The 16,078-nt window shown below is 39.7% G+C and overlaps 2 protein-coding genes across 6 annotated transcripts in view; one reads left to right on the top strand and one right to left on the bottom strand.

The window, feature by feature from the left end:
* nf1a (neurofibromin 1a) overlaps positions 1 to 16,078 on the top strand; it is a gene marked incomplete at its 3' end in the record, with an annotated part of 57,504 nt that overhangs the window by 30,340 nt on the left and 11,086 nt on the right. For all 5 annotated transcript variants that reach the window (XM_083886473.1, XM_083886474.1, XM_083886471.1 and 2 more), the window contains 3 exons: positions 14,261 to 14,693; positions 14,790 to 15,130; positions 15,715 to 15,917. In XM_083886473.1, coding sequence (XP_083742599.1) covers positions 14,261 to 14,693; positions 14,790 to 15,130; positions 15,715 to 15,917 — 977 coding nt within the window. The remainder of the gene's footprint in view (positions 1 to 14,260; positions 14,694 to 14,789; positions 15,131 to 15,714; positions 15,918 to 16,078) is intronic.
* On the bottom strand, positions 1,251 to 3,490 carry LOC310924552 (oligodendrocyte-myelin glycoprotein-like; the record flags this gene model as incomplete). Its single annotated transcript, XM_083886334.1, has 2 exons — positions 1,251 to 2,229; positions 3,288 to 3,490. 2 exons carry the CDS (start codon positions 3,488 to 3,490, stop codon positions 1,251 to 1,253), a joined length of 1,182 nt encoding a protein of 393 aa, XP_083742460.1.

Below are 16,078 nucleotides of genomic sequence, written 5' to 3'. Positions count from 1 at the left end.
TCTTAATCGTGCAATAACTTTGACCAAGGAATGTGTCTGTTTTGGCCATGCAGGCTGCTCATTTTGTTCATCTGTTGTGTTTTCAAGTCACTACTTGCAAGAGGGTGCTTTTAAGCATCTTGTCTGGAGATGTATTTATAAAAAGAAATGCTGTGAAGTTCTTGTCCTCTTTTCTGTTTCATGCTGAATACTTTAAAAGGTTGGACATGCAGCCACAGACCAGTCCACACCTTTAATACTTTTCACATTATGTCCAGTATAATAACTGCTCTGGTTGGCAGTTGGGAGAGGTTTATTATAATAATATATGTAAATATATACAACAGTGACCTTTAGTGTTTAAAAGTGCTGCAATCCCAATATTATTCAGTATTTCTCAGTGTCACAGTGTGTTGAACTACCAGGAGCTGTGTAGCACAACAGACCAAAATACCAAACCCAAACATAAAGACAATTTGTGGCCCACAAATTACAATTTATTTTCTAAATAAACCATCATTTTCTGGCAACACCTTGTGATCATTTATGTCTTCATTTACTACTTTACCTTTAAAATAATGTAAAACAGCATATATTGTGAGACTATTTTAACTGTTTAATTGCATTGCAATAAAAGTAAAATAACCGCACCAACATTCTGATTAAGAAACACAGATGCAGCCCAATAAATAAGCAGCAGACTTTTCTTTTGCTCCAAGTCAGATTTACTTTTTTTTCCTCATTTCAATATGATTGGCTTTTTTGTGCTTTGTATTTTTCTTATAATTTATTTTGTTGCATACTATGTTACATCATTAGGGAGGAATTGCATTGTACTGCTGTAGTTCACAGAGTTTCTCTTTGTCTTTCATCTACCTTGAACAGGAACAACAATAACTACTCTATGATTTCCAAATGTCTTGCTTTGTTTTCTTCTTGATTTGTTAACCTCCCCTCACTAAATAGTAACATTAAGCCATGTGAACAGTGGAATGGTAGATAATGTATATTGAGAATCTGGTGTTATGTAGTCCAGCACAAGCATCAGTATTATGAGGAAAGCATGGAGCACATCATTCTCTCAGTTTTTTTCTGCCATGTTTCTTTACAGTTTCTTTGAGTTCAGAAATTCAAGACATTGTAAACAGTGATAGTGATAAACTTGATTGTAGTGACAGAAGAAAGTAACAGTCATAGATAAAATGGAGATGCAGTGTAGAATCTATTAAATAATCCATTATTTAGCATCTTTTGTGTCCAGTTAGGTTGCTTCACAAGAAGTTGAATGCAGCAGTCAGTACTAGAATAGTCAGAGTAGCAGTTTGCTGAAGCTCATCAAAGATACCATGACCTTTACTCTGTGTGTTACCTTGTTCGGGCTTCTTGGCCGAAGACAGTGGGTGCGCTGTTGTGCTTGTGTGTGTGGAGAAACTGTCAAAATGTGTAGATGTCCAGGCAAACACCATAGATTTGTTCCCTTTTCTTGTTTCCTGATATATTCCTGTCTCAAAAAGGGCAGCTTTGTCTTGTAAGCTGGATGTGACGTCTGCAGTCCTTGCAGGTGATTGACCATCACGCCCCACACTTCTACTGTCCACCCAGAGCGGTGGCTCTGTGAACATTGCAGAATGCCACTCCCTCCCTGGTGTTGGCAAAAGGGTTTGCCCACAAATGGGTCTCGTATAACAGGGACAGCCAAAGATGGTTGCACGGGTTGTCTCAGCCCATTTCAGGAGCCTCGTTATGTTTTCTTCCTCTTCACAAGCCCAGGGGTTGTCTCCGAGAGTCATCATTTCCAGGCCTGTCAGCTTGTCAAATACTCCTTCAAACAACCAGTTGAAGCGATTAGCATGCAAGTAGAAGTAAGCCAGCCTGGGCAGCCTGTCCAGTGATCCAGGCAAGATCTGCACCAGATAGTTATGTGACAAATCAATACTCTTGAGGTTGTGTGGCATATTTGTGGGCACAGTCCAGAATCTGTTGTAACTCAGATTGAGACCTTGGAGATTGGACAGTGTGTTGTTGATGAAGACCACTCTCTCCAGTTCGTTGTAGGACAGATCCAGTACTTTCAGGTTCCAGTGGTATGCAGTGTCGTTTTTGTCCAGAGAACGTATGGGGTTCCCTGTCACTCTCAAGTCCCATAGAGACCGTGGCAAAGCAGGGGGTAGGTTCTCCAGGCGGTTGTACGACAGGTCCAGTGTTCGCAAGTGCACATAGTAGCTGAGCTGGCTGTCCGCACCCTGCAAACTTTCAGAGGAATGTCACAATGAAAAAGCACATTAATATATGTATACAGTCGGCAAGAAGCAATTGTTATTTTGACACCTGATGTTTATTCAGAGAGCTCCTACAACAGCCACTGTGGCCACAAATGACTCTTAATGGGCATTCGCACCGAATGTGAAGCGTATCTTCACATCGCATTACTCGCGTGAGTGAGGTCACAATTAGGGATGGGCATTTCAAGCAAAGATGCTATTCGACGGCTTTATTAGTCGAATATTATAATGTTCTTAACTACGGTGCATGAAGTCTATTGAAAGCAATGCAGGGTTCACATCATGTTGAGCTAAGAAGAGCGGCTTCAAATTTCATCACTTCTGCAAACACACATGCAGTCCTCTCAGAATAAATGCTTGCTGCTGCCACCTTGTGATAATAAATGCATCACAAACTAGGTAGTATTTGGAGTCAATTTCTTTTGAATTTAGTATCTTTAATGTTAATGTAAATATTAAGTCACATTAAATGATCAAGTTTATGTATTTAAACAAATAATCAAATATTCATGCCCATCCCTAGTCAAAAGATCTTTTTTGGTTACTCATGTTACTCAAGTGACTAAACCCATCCCACAAACACTCACCTTGGTTTAATGCTTGAGCCATGTTCATGGTAAGTGCGAAGAATAGCTTGAATCAAGTAACACACACATAGTTTAACAATTTACCAGGTAGTCTAACTTCCTCGCTAAATTTCTACCAGCCCTCTTTTTTTCCCCCAGCATTGCTTGCCTAGAGCAACATATACCAACAAAAATGTTCTGAGACCATTTGGGGGACCTTAGGAGAACGTTAAGGCTGATTGGTTTTTGCTGCAAAGCATCACAAATTTTACTTGATTTGTGTTGCCTGGCCAAACCTGACTTTGACTTTATACACCAGTTTGAATCTGTCTAATCCTAATCTTGTTAAGAAGTCATTGATTATTGGATTACTATCATTATATTTTATTACCTGTTACATTTACAGAACTGGATAAAAGTCTGGAAGCAGGCCTGATAACATGACAGTGCAGCTGCTTACCTGTTAAAAGAGAGATTGAGAAACCAGATGTTGTGCTGCAGACCCGGGGGTATCTTGTCTAGACCTCGCGACGAACAGTCCACTACACGGTGTCCCCGGCTGCACGAGCACACAGAGGGGCAGATGGAAAGCACCCAGTCTCCCAATAGCCCACACAGCAGCAGAAGGAAGAGGCAGAGCACAGAGGCAGAGCTGGCAGGCATGATCAGGAATCTAGAGGTTGAGAGAAGTTTGTTTTTGCATTTTTTTAGTGGCTCCAGTATCTTAGGTTGCCCCATTTTCTACTCTATGTCCCAATTTTATCTGCATATCAGTTTAACGCTGCATCACTATTCACTGTCATTCTCATTGCCGAGCCAGCTAAAATACAACTAAAAACATTTTTTACAGTTTATGATTCGCAGATACTATATTTCTTTCCTGCTTTATTACTTTCGGATCAAGTAATAAAGCAGCGTTGAATGGGCCCTCGCGCTCCTGTTCATGTCAGAGATGCAGGTCGGATGCAGGCAGTGATGATCGTTGTATGAGGTTTTCTCCCGGTTGTAAGTTGATTGTGGTATAATCATGTCACAATATTGGCATGTAGCCAGGGATCTGTGAAATATTAGGAAGCTCCAGCAGTACAAGTTTGACCTATTGCATATACCTGTAGTGTCCCATGATGTTTTAAGTGCTGTGGCCCCTGTGAGCTTTTTGTTTTGTAGCTTGTGATCAGTAAATGAGTCGACACATTTTCATATTTTTGGTGAAATGTGCACTGTAGACCTATTTCACCACACCCAATCCTAAGGCCCTTGCAATTATTTAAAAAATTTAACCAGCTCTGACACAAGTTTGCAGCTTCAGAGCATGTGTATAAAGTAAGGAATTAAAATGACTACTACAAAGAATTGCTTTCCAAAACATTGTGTCCTAGAACTAGTTGGTGCTTATGTTCAATTACATATTCTTCACAAAATAACATGATTTTCAGCTTTGGTTTGATGTCTAGTGTTGGAAAAATGTAATGCAACTCTTTCTACATTTCTATAAAGCATCAAATCAAATGTTGCTTAAACAACTAATAATGATCCTGCTGACAAATTCTCAATTTAGCATCACCCATACTGATGAAGCTAAACATGTACTCTTGCAGTGCGTGAGCTTTGAGGGTGTCATTAAGGCTACAACTAATCATCATCGATTAATCCATTTTTATTTTCTTCATAATCGATTTATTGTTTGATTCATAAAAGAAAATGGTGAAATGGATCGGACACCTCGAACTGATGACGCTTAACATAATGCTCAATTGATTATCGCAATAGATGGCAATTTTATTGTAAATGCCATCATTTGTCGATTAATGGAATTTAGCCTCCCTTGTTGTCATTAGTGGTTGACTGATGGCCATTTTTTTCGTTCACTTGGCTTCATATTAAAAAAAAAAAACAGTTAACTGGTTGTTTTGACACATGAATGCATTTGCAGCCGTGCTTGTCAAATGACTTGAAACTCTGCCAGTTGGACTGGAGTTCACATTGCTGCAGTGAGACCAATAATTTGAAATTAAAAGATAGTTTTCTGAACTGCAGATGTTCTGATCTAAAGATTCTATGGAGTATGTTAAAGCATATTGCAGGACATTTCTGGAAAATTCTTCATGCTTTTTAATTTTACACTTGGTTGTTGCAGTGGATGGTCTGCTGTCATTGTCACCAACATCACTAACCTCCTCTCTTTGAATGCTGTATTATCACTTCTACATCTGCATAGTGTCAGAGCTCATCATGAGCCAGCACTGCATTACACTGTAGTTTACAACATTACCAGGATTCTAACTGCCCTGCCCATCAGGCTAATGTCGGTCGAAAACATTTTTCCTTCTCTTTCCATTTGTAGTCGCTCACCTCATCATGTCATCGCTCCGTTTCTTCTTCCGTCTCAACCTCCAGCTGTTTTTTTCTTTAGTGTCTGTGTTCTCCGTGTTATCCGAAGCTGATGGTGTCACACTCTCACATGCTGCCGGCTCATGCGGGCGCGTGTCCTGCCTGCTCACCGCTCTGCAGGCTGCCGATGCAGCTAGAGGTCCAGGTTAGGAGAAGGAGAGACGCTAGGGGGGGAGGGAGAGAAATGCAGCAGCGAGCCAGCACAGTCTGCTGCTGCTGCTGCTACTGATGAGGCAAGCAAGAGCGAGAAAAGTCTGTGTGTTTGTGTGTCCTGTGCAAAGACAACAGCGTGATTTGCAACAACAGCTCCTGCTCTCTCTCTTCATGCACATGCATTCCTTTACACAAGTTCTCTGCCACCACAACAGATTTCTCTCCGTCGGTTTCCCTGCCATCAAGACATTTAATGTGGTTTAAGCGTTTTTGCAAGTGCTTTCTCTGAATGCAGCAGACACTGTAATGACTGAGAGAAGTATCTCTTCTGTCTTTGCTGAAACGTGTTTCTGACCACCCTGCCGATTATGAAGGATTAAAAAAAGTCAGTAAGTTTCAAATCATCAATTTCATCGTCAATCATTGTCTGCTCTGAGACACTGGGGATGCGTCTGCTTGCCTGTACACACACACACACACACACACACACACACACACACACACACACACACACACACACACACACACACACACACACACACACACACCTCTGCTTTAGTGGGGGACCTTAACATTGCCATTTGTCAGTGTTTGTACAGAATATTAATGTAAACGATGCACAGAGACAAGTAACATTTTCACTGTTTTGTTCACAATTTAATGACATAAACACAGAGTTGCTTTATCAGTGTTACCTGCAGCAGCAGGCGTCTGCTCTTGCTTCTTTTCTTCTTCTTTATTTAATTTCCTCATCTTTAGGGATTTGAAATGAAGAAGAAGAAGGAGGGCCAGGGAAGACACATTTTCAGTACAAATAATATCAACAACAAAACCCTGCAACGGTAAATTGAAATAAATGCCTATTTTTCATTACAAATTATATTTGATATAGATTTGAGGTAGGTTTTTTTTTATGTTGCTAGGCTACCAGTAGGCGTGGGAGTCGCATGATATTGCAGTATGCTGAATATTGCAATATCATTTTGTGCGATATATCCCCCGATATATATCAACTGCAAATCATGGCCACAAAGTAAGCAATTTGTTAACAATTTGTCAACCAATTAAATAAAAGATTCAGTCTATTCATCCCCCTCCAGACTTTTGATTTTAACTTTTAATGTCCCCATCCTGTTTATTTTCAGCTCTGGGAGCACTTGGCACCATCTTGTGGGCTGAAACATCAATTGTTGTTTTTATTCTAATACATAAAAAGGGGTTAATGTTTTATTTGTAACATCACTTAAAAATGTGTGTATTAAAAATCAATACTTGGTGTCTCAGAAGGGAGACCCCTAGCTACCAGGTTTTTTAAAGCCCAACCTGAGTTCAAATCCACCTTTTATACAGTCAGCTGGGTCAGATTTTAGTCCCACTCTTTTACTGCAGATCCTGGACCTGTTTGTCTGTCTAAAAGTAGCATAACTCACAATGTTATCAGTGGATTTTGATGAAAGAAGGATGAACTGATTATGGGGGTGATCTGAAGATGGTCTTCGTGTTTTGACACTGTGGGAAAGTGAGCGGCCTTGGCAGAGCATTGTGTACTTGAGTGCTTTCTCTAGTTTAAGATATTTTTCTAAGGCACGAGCAGAGAGACATTATAACAGTTTTGAAGATTTCCAGTAGAAGGACACTTGTAGTCAGCAGCAGGTGCAGCTGGGAGCTGAAAAGTGCTGTGCTTGTGGAAAGCGGCACACAAGTGTTTGTGCATGTGTCTGACAAACACATAGCCAGTGATTTCTTTTTTTTTTCTTTTCTTTTTTTTATGATGCTGCTTTTCACACCATCATACCAGAAGAGAAAATACTTCCGTAAGCAAATGGTTGCCTTCCTATTTAAAACACTTGACAAAAATACTTATAACAATGAGCCAAAATGATGAGCTTTATTTTTACAACACCTTCTATACACAAAGTGCTACTCAAAGTGTTTTACAGAAGAAATGAACACTTACGCTAAACATTAACATGAAAAAACTAACATTAAATAAGAAAAAACAATGAAAGGACAAAAATATCATGAGCTGCATTATAATCGTTTCTTGAACCGTTTCTTTAAAGTTCACATCAGAAGCTGCTTGACTAATTTGTAGGGCGCTTATGTTGGTGGTAGGATTATATTATGTGACTATGTCACAGTAAATAGCACTCACAATAGCACTGAATGGGAAAAGAAATGTGATGGTGTGTGTGGTGAGCGTGGTGTATGTGTAAAGATCCAAGGACCCAAAGAACATAACCGGAGGCAAGAAATCACTAATGCATGAACCAAATCAAAGTCTTATCATCACAATTTGCTTGTCCAATGAAACATGTTTTCACACTTGAAAACTTCCCAATGGCTACTGTGTCGAAATAAAAATGCAAATATATTTGTATTTAGTGCTTAAAACAGTTCGCTGTCTCTCGTCACGTACAGAAATCGCTTCCTTTCCTCTGCACCGTATTTCCTTCTGCTTTTGCACCAGCTCCGAGATGAATGCAGCAGTATCCCTTTGCCCCATACAGTTATATAGTCTGCAGCAGCAGCAGCAGCAGCAGTGTGGAGGGCAGACATCATTTAAATTGACACTCTGGTGATAAATGAAATCCTGCAAGGGTGTGATGTGAGAATCTGTTCGATGTTTGATGTGGAGGCGCACTGTTGCCTTGCTGACAAGTGACAATAATATACCATAACTATATACAATAATACTATAGCGTACAAGCAAGCTGATGGACAGTGAAGGGAGCACTAATACTGGCATGTGCATCACATGATTACTCTTTTGAAAAGTCAAGACAATATAAGACAGTCCATTTTTGAAAAACTTTGCAGAATTGTGTAATAGCAAACCATGGGAATTGATTTTGTATGTTCTCTTTATTAGTTGCTGTTGAACATGTATAATGTCAACAGTTCTCAAATATTTGAGGAAATGTTTATCGGTCAGACTTGCAGATGTCTGCCAAGCAGCGAAATATAAGGTTGAGACCAAATGCTCTGTATGAAAGGTTGCTATGTTGATATCCTGGTGTGATCGGTAGCCCAGCGTGTAAGAATTACTAATGTGGATCAGGTAACTATACTGGCTCTCACATACTAGAAAGGATGTCTCCGTTTGCATAGTAAGCTATTATAAACACACACTCTGGCATGGCTCTCAAACATGGTGGCACAAGATGGCAGCCTCTGGGAGCACCTTGCCTAAAGTACATATAAAAGGTTCTCCATAAAAACTAAACAGGCTTTATTTGTAAGCAGTTATACACTTATGCAAACATACCTAAGTTTATCATCACATAAATAATTAACGTCACTTTGTTTCAGAAAAGTGAGCTCACAGGCATCTATGGAAAGCTACAAGTGCAACATTTGATCCGGGAGACTGTGTTGCTGATTTTTGCAGTTATCAAACCTGGCTGTTTGTTTGAGAAGAGGGCACTGGGACAGTCTCAGCTACATCTTCTGTGCCTTTTATTTCCAGAACTGCAGTTGCAGCAGTCTCTTTACTTTCTTTTACTTCACATCCATCCACCTGGTGATAGGATGTATCCCCTTGGTGCTTATCTCCAAATGTAGTACCTGGTGCCATGTCCTGTAACTCCTGCTGTGATTCTGTGGACGCGGAGAACCTTTTAGACAGTCTCTGAGGCAGGAAGCTGCTGATAAAAACTTGGTTCGTTGACCTCAGCTCTACGTTGCCAGTGTCCACTCCATCCTGGAGAAATGGTGTTGGCCCAGCCCAGTCTGTTGTAGTCATCTGCTGCTTCTTATCACAATGCTTCTTTATGAAGATGACCAGGAATCCTACCATCATCAGTACCAGGGCTCCACCTATGATGCCTGCCACTGTGTTGGTGTGGTTTGTCCCCTTACTGGACTTTGTTGTTGTACTTTTCTTTGTGCTGAGGATGTGTATAATTGATATCTTTGTTGCAGCAGGTGAAGTTCTGTATGAACTTGAATACTGCGTCGCGTCACCATCTGTGACTGCACTTGTACTTGTAGTCTTGTCAGTCGGCTTGCTGAACGTGGCTAGAGTAGAGATGAGCTGTGTAGATCCATGGGTATTTTCCTCGCCTTTGATTGTGCTTCCTGTGCTCTGGCTTTGGGTGAAGCTGCTTGATGCTGGTGGTATTGCAGTTGATTTTGGGTCGCTGGATCTATTGGTTATAACAGTTGTTGTTGATTTTGGGACTTGAAATTGCCCGTCTGTTGTGGACATTTCCTCAGCTGGTGAGGTTTTTAACTGAGACCATGTGGAATTTGTTGGGTTTCCTGTTTGGTTTTGGGTTATTTGCAGCAGAGGTTCAATCTGTTCCGCTGTTGGAACTATAATGGATGGTGTGATAATGAGCGCGTTCGAGCTGGGTATCTCCTCTGTTGTTGCACGGTTCGTCTCTAACTGATTTGCAGTTACCTTGCTAGTTGTCACATCAGCAGAACTGTGATGCAGAGTTGTCAGGGCACCACCTGCTGTCACTGGCAGCAGCCAAATAAAAAAAAGATTAAAGGAATGGATGGTCATTTTTTCCGTCTTCTGGCTTCTTGATGGTTGCGATTCTCTTTCATGCTAGAACAGAAGTGAATAAGTTACTAAGGAAGTGCCACAGTATATGAACTGAAGCAGTAAGAAAAGGGAGTGTTGTGAAAGACAACTTTGTGTTGTCATCTTTTCAAAATCCAACCGAAATCAGACTTGTTTCAGTCCATGCTGTATAGTTTAATTTGACTTACATTCACCTCCTCTGTTTTGTAGTTATATTTTACCATGTTGACCTGTATCAAACTGAAGGAGGGCTGAAGTCAAGAGCTTACATCTTTGAATCAACATCGTCATTATTATTTTGTTGCCGTTCATCAGAACTGCACAAATGTTTCTCATATAGTTTTTTATACACTTGCCTCTATTTTAGCTCCAGCATAAACCCATAGCTCTTTCGATACTGCACAGAACAAATCACATTCACACAATTAAAATGTACTCACCAATGTGACTTTATGCTGATGACCTCTGTAACGTACTTGCTGTGTGTCTCGGAGTGAGAACGTTTTAGTAATACTCTTGGCGGTCCAGCAAAATGTCACTAAAATAAAAGCAGGAACTAATGACATGAAGCGCTGCTGAAATTTCAAGTGTACCAAAATTGCCTCACAGGAAGTGTGATGTGGCTCTGACTCATGAGGTATAGCAGGTAGTTTCTTAATCATAAGGAGTAAGATCCTCAGCTGAACAAAGCCACAAATGGCTCCTTCGGCTGTGTGAATGATGTATTGGTGATAGAAAAGAGCTATGTTAAATATATGCATACAGTTTAAATACATTCACTGTATCAGTGTGTGTGAATAGATTGACAGGACTCCCCTTTACTTCTTTGTATACTGCTAAATCACAACACATGTTGACTAGATACACTTAACGTATTATTAGTAAGCCTGAACACTATTATGAAGAAACCCAGCACTTTCTATAGTTAGCAAACACTGTGAAAAGTAGTGAACACCATAAGATCACACTTACAGTCAGCAAGCTTTAAATAGAGGAAATGAATTGGTTCATGTTCATAGATCACAATCTAAGGGCTGGACCATGTGACCAACAATTTTGATAATTTTATTCACTGAATGTGAGAGTGGATGGTTGTTTGTCTCTATACGTGTCCCTGTGATGGACTGGTGACCTGTCCAGGATGTACCTTATCGCCCCATGTCAACTGAGATTGGAACAGCTCCCCCCTGACCCTCATGTGGAGGATAAAGCAGTAGAAGATGGATGGATGGATGGAAATTGGGATGATTATTGTTATTGAATGATTGCCGAGCCCTTTTATGAGCTTCCCTGAGTCAAGATAAGCGACGATCCTTTAGTTTTGGCTAACCAGCTTTATGTTCTTTGAACATACATTTTTATCTCCATTGTGTTTAAAGCACTGACAAAATCTTCCAGTCTTTTACTCTGGTGGGAGCCCACAGCCAAGTAAACATGTGTTAACATAACAGACGAATGCAAAATTGGGACAAAACAGTTTCTATTTATTTACATTCTAACAACTTTAGAACTGATATATATATTATAATATATTATGACACAACTATTAAAGCTTGGATAATGAGGATGAATAAAAATACAAAAACATGACAATGCAAAAATCTATTTATTTAAAAACATTTCCAAAGACTTTTAAGACTTTTTTTGTGTACAGTTATGAATTGTAGAATTATAAAGCCAAGATCAGCAGAGATTTAGTAATGAAAGGACTGACTTTCCTACCATAATTATCACATGGCTGTAGAAGCACATAAGGTTGCTGGAGTTACATAAATACTTGTGTACACTTAATTGTTTTGTAAAACACAATAATTGAGCCTAAAGCAGTTTCATTATTCAGTCTTAAACTTGTATGAGTGTGATAAAAGTGTGTAAATATGTAGCATATCATTTTTAGACGTAAAAACTAACATATGTTAAATTAACTGATAAGAGAAATGTACACTTTGCTTATGGTTGAGGTTGGCCAAGAGAAATAGTTTGATGCATTTGATACATTACTCTTAACCAAAGACTTGGCCAGAAACTACATTTATGCTGTAAAGTAACTGAACTGTATATACTGTGTATATATATGTATATATATATATATATACACATGTATGTATGTATGTATGTATGTATGTATATATATATATATATATATATATATATATATATATATATATATACACATGTATGTATGTATGTATGTATGTATATATATATATATATATATATATATATATATACATGTATGTATGTATGTATGTATATATATATATACATACATGTATGTATGTATGTATGTATATATATATATATATATATGTATGTATATATATATATACATACATGTATGTATGTATGTATGTATGTATATATATATATATATATATATATATATATATATACATGTATGTATACATGTATATGTATATGTATATACATATACATGTATATATATATACATGTATGTATACATGTATATGTATATGTATATACATATACATGTATGTGTATATATATATACATATATATATATATATATACATGTATGTGTATATATATATACATATATATATACATGTATGTATACATGTATGTGCGTATATATATATACACACATATACACATTGCTGGGACATTATATAAACCTCAACTGTCTTGCAATACTGTCCCATAGAAACCCATAGTTCCTAAATTAAAAGCAGTAGGTTTTTGTTGACATTTTTCTTCCTTTTCTCAATGTATGGTATCCAAAAATCTATCTATTGTTTTGGTACTGTACATCAGCATTGGTATTTCAAATGTAAAACATTTTTTTTTGTTGTTTTAGCAGAAGTTTATATGGTTGAAATTTGAATGAATAGAACATGCCAATTTAAACCTAGTGTATGAGCTGAACTGGAGGGCAGTTGTGTCACAGACTAAAGTTTTCTGAAGTTACTTCCTCACACAACAAGAGGCATGTCCTCCAGATCCCTAGAAACTTCAAGACAGTAGTCCCTGGAGCTGGAGCTTGGCATCTGACTGGCCTTCTCTTCTGGGTGAAAATCCATTGCTGTGGCCCCTTCTTCGAACCCTGTCCTAGCCTCCTCCTTAACCTCTTCTATTTTAGCTTGTCTCTCTTGCTCCGTCTTGTTATCGGATGTCACCTCCTCAAGAATGACACTGGTGTCACACGGCCCAACCACCCCTCCAGCATCTGGCTGGTCAGTGTCCCAGTAGCTCGCACTGCTCACCAAGTTCATGTTGGACCGGGAGATTCGGGGTGCATAAACTCGATTCTGAAGGTGGCAGACCTGGCATGCCAATACCATGACGGCAACAAGGAGGCAGACAATCAGCCCTCCAGCTGAACCTATTGCAATCAGACCCATCTCAGTGTCAATCAAGCAGTCGGCACGAGTGCCATTGATGTCTGTATCGGGAAAGTCAATGTGCTCAGTAGAAGAGTGACTGGACTCCATGGTAGAGGGTGAACTACCACCGAGATCTATTTTGTATGTACTCATCTGCATGGTTGTAAGGACTTGGTCTGCACCAGTAGGACAGAACTGGAGCTGGTTGAGTAGCAGAAACAGGCATAGAGAAGTTGTTGTCCCTTCCATTGTGTCCTGGAATCAAGACAGTTTAACAAATAAACAAAACAAATCCAAGTCATAGATTAAGTAGTGCTGCATAATTTACAGTTATACAACTCTAAAACAAACAACATCTCTAACTCTCTTTTAGATTGTTTCTTGCTAAGCAGTCACTGCTGGAGCTGGAGTGACCTGTATGCAGAGTAGTTGTAGTAGAACAGCCCGTTGGAGCACCCGCTTTCTCTCTGAACTGCCCTGTGATTGGTCAAAGTCATGCCAGTTTTCCAGAGGGAGCGCCTAGATGAGGTCCATAAATCTCTCTCTCTCTCTCTCTCTCTCTCTCTCTCTCTCTCTCGGATCACTTGATTTACATTTTATTGACAGGGTATTGTGTACTTATTGAAATGAATAACATAGTCTAAAAATAAGTCCTACGTACTGTATCTTTAATGCCACATACAAATACAATCAATGATACAAATTTGTATCCAGTAGGAACAGGTTTCACTTATTTGTTTGTCTGATGATCTCTTATTTATTATACTTACTAGAAGTAGTCGTATGGTATTTATCCTGGTTTAGAGTTGGGCTGAATCAGCTGCCGTGGACACTTGTTGTCCCCTCTTTCTTTTACTGGTCTGGTTTGGCTAAAATAGGAAACGGATAAAAAGAAAATTGGTTTCTCAGAAATCAGAATGTTGTGTGCAATTTGCAATTTTGGGCTAGCTTCATTTATTGCAGAAGGCTTGAATTTGACTTCACCATGTGTTATTTGTCTTCTATCTCTAGGTTCAAAACAGGACAGATCAACGGTGACCTTCTCATTTATCATGTCCTCCTTACCCTCAAACCCTACTATGCCAAGCCCTACGAGATAGTTGTTGACTTGACCCATGTCGGGCCCAGCAATCGCTTCAAGACCGACTTCTTGTCCAAGTGGTTTGTGGTCTTTCCTGGCTTTGCCTACGAGAATGTAGCGGCTGTTTATGTCTACAATTGCAACACATGGGTTAGAGAGTACACCAAATACCACGAGCGGCTTCTGACAGGCCTGAAGGGCAGCAAGAGACTTCAGTTTATCGACTCTCCAACTAAGCTGGCTGAGCATATCGAACCTGACCAGCAAAAGCTGCCTGCTGCCACACTGACCTTAGAGGAAGATCTCAAAGTGTTCCACAATGCCCTGAAACTGGCCCATAAAGACACCAAGGTCTCGATAAAGGTAAGGGCACAACTCTAGAAGCTGTACTAGAAAGCACTCAATACTTGGACTTGTGAGATTGTGTTTCTTAAAATGACACATTGTCTTGTCGATCAGGTGGGCTCAACAGCAGTTCAGGTGACCTCAGCCGAGCGCACCCGTGTCCTTGGCCAGCCAGTCTTCCTCAATGATGTCTACTATGCCTCAGAGATAGAGGAGATTTGCCTCGTGGATGAGAGCCAGTTTACCCTCACCATGGCCAATCAGGGCACACCACTCACATTCATGCACCAGGAGTGTGACGCCATCGTCCAGTCCATCATTCATATTCGGACACGCTGGGAGCTGTCTCAGCCCGACTCTATCCCACAGCACACCAAGATCCGTCCAAAAGACGTTCCTGGAACTCTGCTCAACATTGCTTTGCTCAACCTTGGCAGCTCTGACCCCAGTCTCAGGTCAGTCACGTGGGCCATATAGAAGTATTCTCGAAACTAGCCTCACCAACTTTAGTGGTAAACTAGATGATGCTGCTGAAAAAGGGATGGATTTAATTGAGCCACCATGATTGTTTGTTTTATTCCTAGTAAGTTTTAGTTTCTTTTGTTTCACCAATGTTATGTCTTGTGTATTATCTTTCTCTTTCTAGAGAAAAGTTATGTACTTACTATCAGCATATGTAGGTATCAGGCTCTCCAATTTCCTCTGTTTGGGGCAGTAAATGTTTAAGTTCCTGATGTGACAGGTTGAGTTAGAACACTCCAAACCTGTGTATCAAATGGAAGTGCACAATTATGTTCACCATTACACTGCCCCTGATATACTGATTTCATAATATACTGGGAAAAAATACTGAAAAGCCCTGAACACTAGACACCCTGAACTTCAATTAGATTTTTTCGATTAGAGATTTTTTTTTTTTTTATCTCTGCCCATTTTTATTTTGAGGAAAAACAGTAATTGTAAAGCATGAAAAAACACTTGGTGCTCTACTCTGGCCAGACACCAGACATTTGACTTATTGTTTTTCCTCCACATCCAGGTCTGCAGCTTACAATCTGTTGTGTGCTTTGACCTGCACCTTCAACCTTAAAATAGAGGGCCAGCTGCTGGAGACATCGGGTCTCTGCATCCCAGCCAACAACACTCTCTTCATAGTCTCCATCAGCAAGACTCTGGCTGCCAATGAGCCCCACCTGACACTGGAGTTTCTGGAGGAATGCATCTCGGGCTTCAGCAAGTCCAGTAAGTCCTTTCAAAAAAGCTGTTCATACGTGCTCTTACCTATAAACTGTCACTTTGTAATATACGGGTGCATCTCAAATTGTTTTTAATAATTGTTGGAGTTCATTTCTAATCTGACAAAATCACCATTGTGGGCTATTTAGATAACCAGGAGTTGTTTT

Source organism: Microchirus variegatus (assembly GCF_963457635.1).
Source record: "Microchirus variegatus genome assembly, chromosome: 3".
NCBI classification, from domain to species: Eukaryota; Metazoa; Chordata; class Actinopteri; order Pleuronectiformes; family Soleidae; genus Microchirus; species Microchirus variegatus.
Note: the sequence above shows the minus strand (reverse complement) of the source record. Positions and strands in the feature narration are given on the sequence as shown.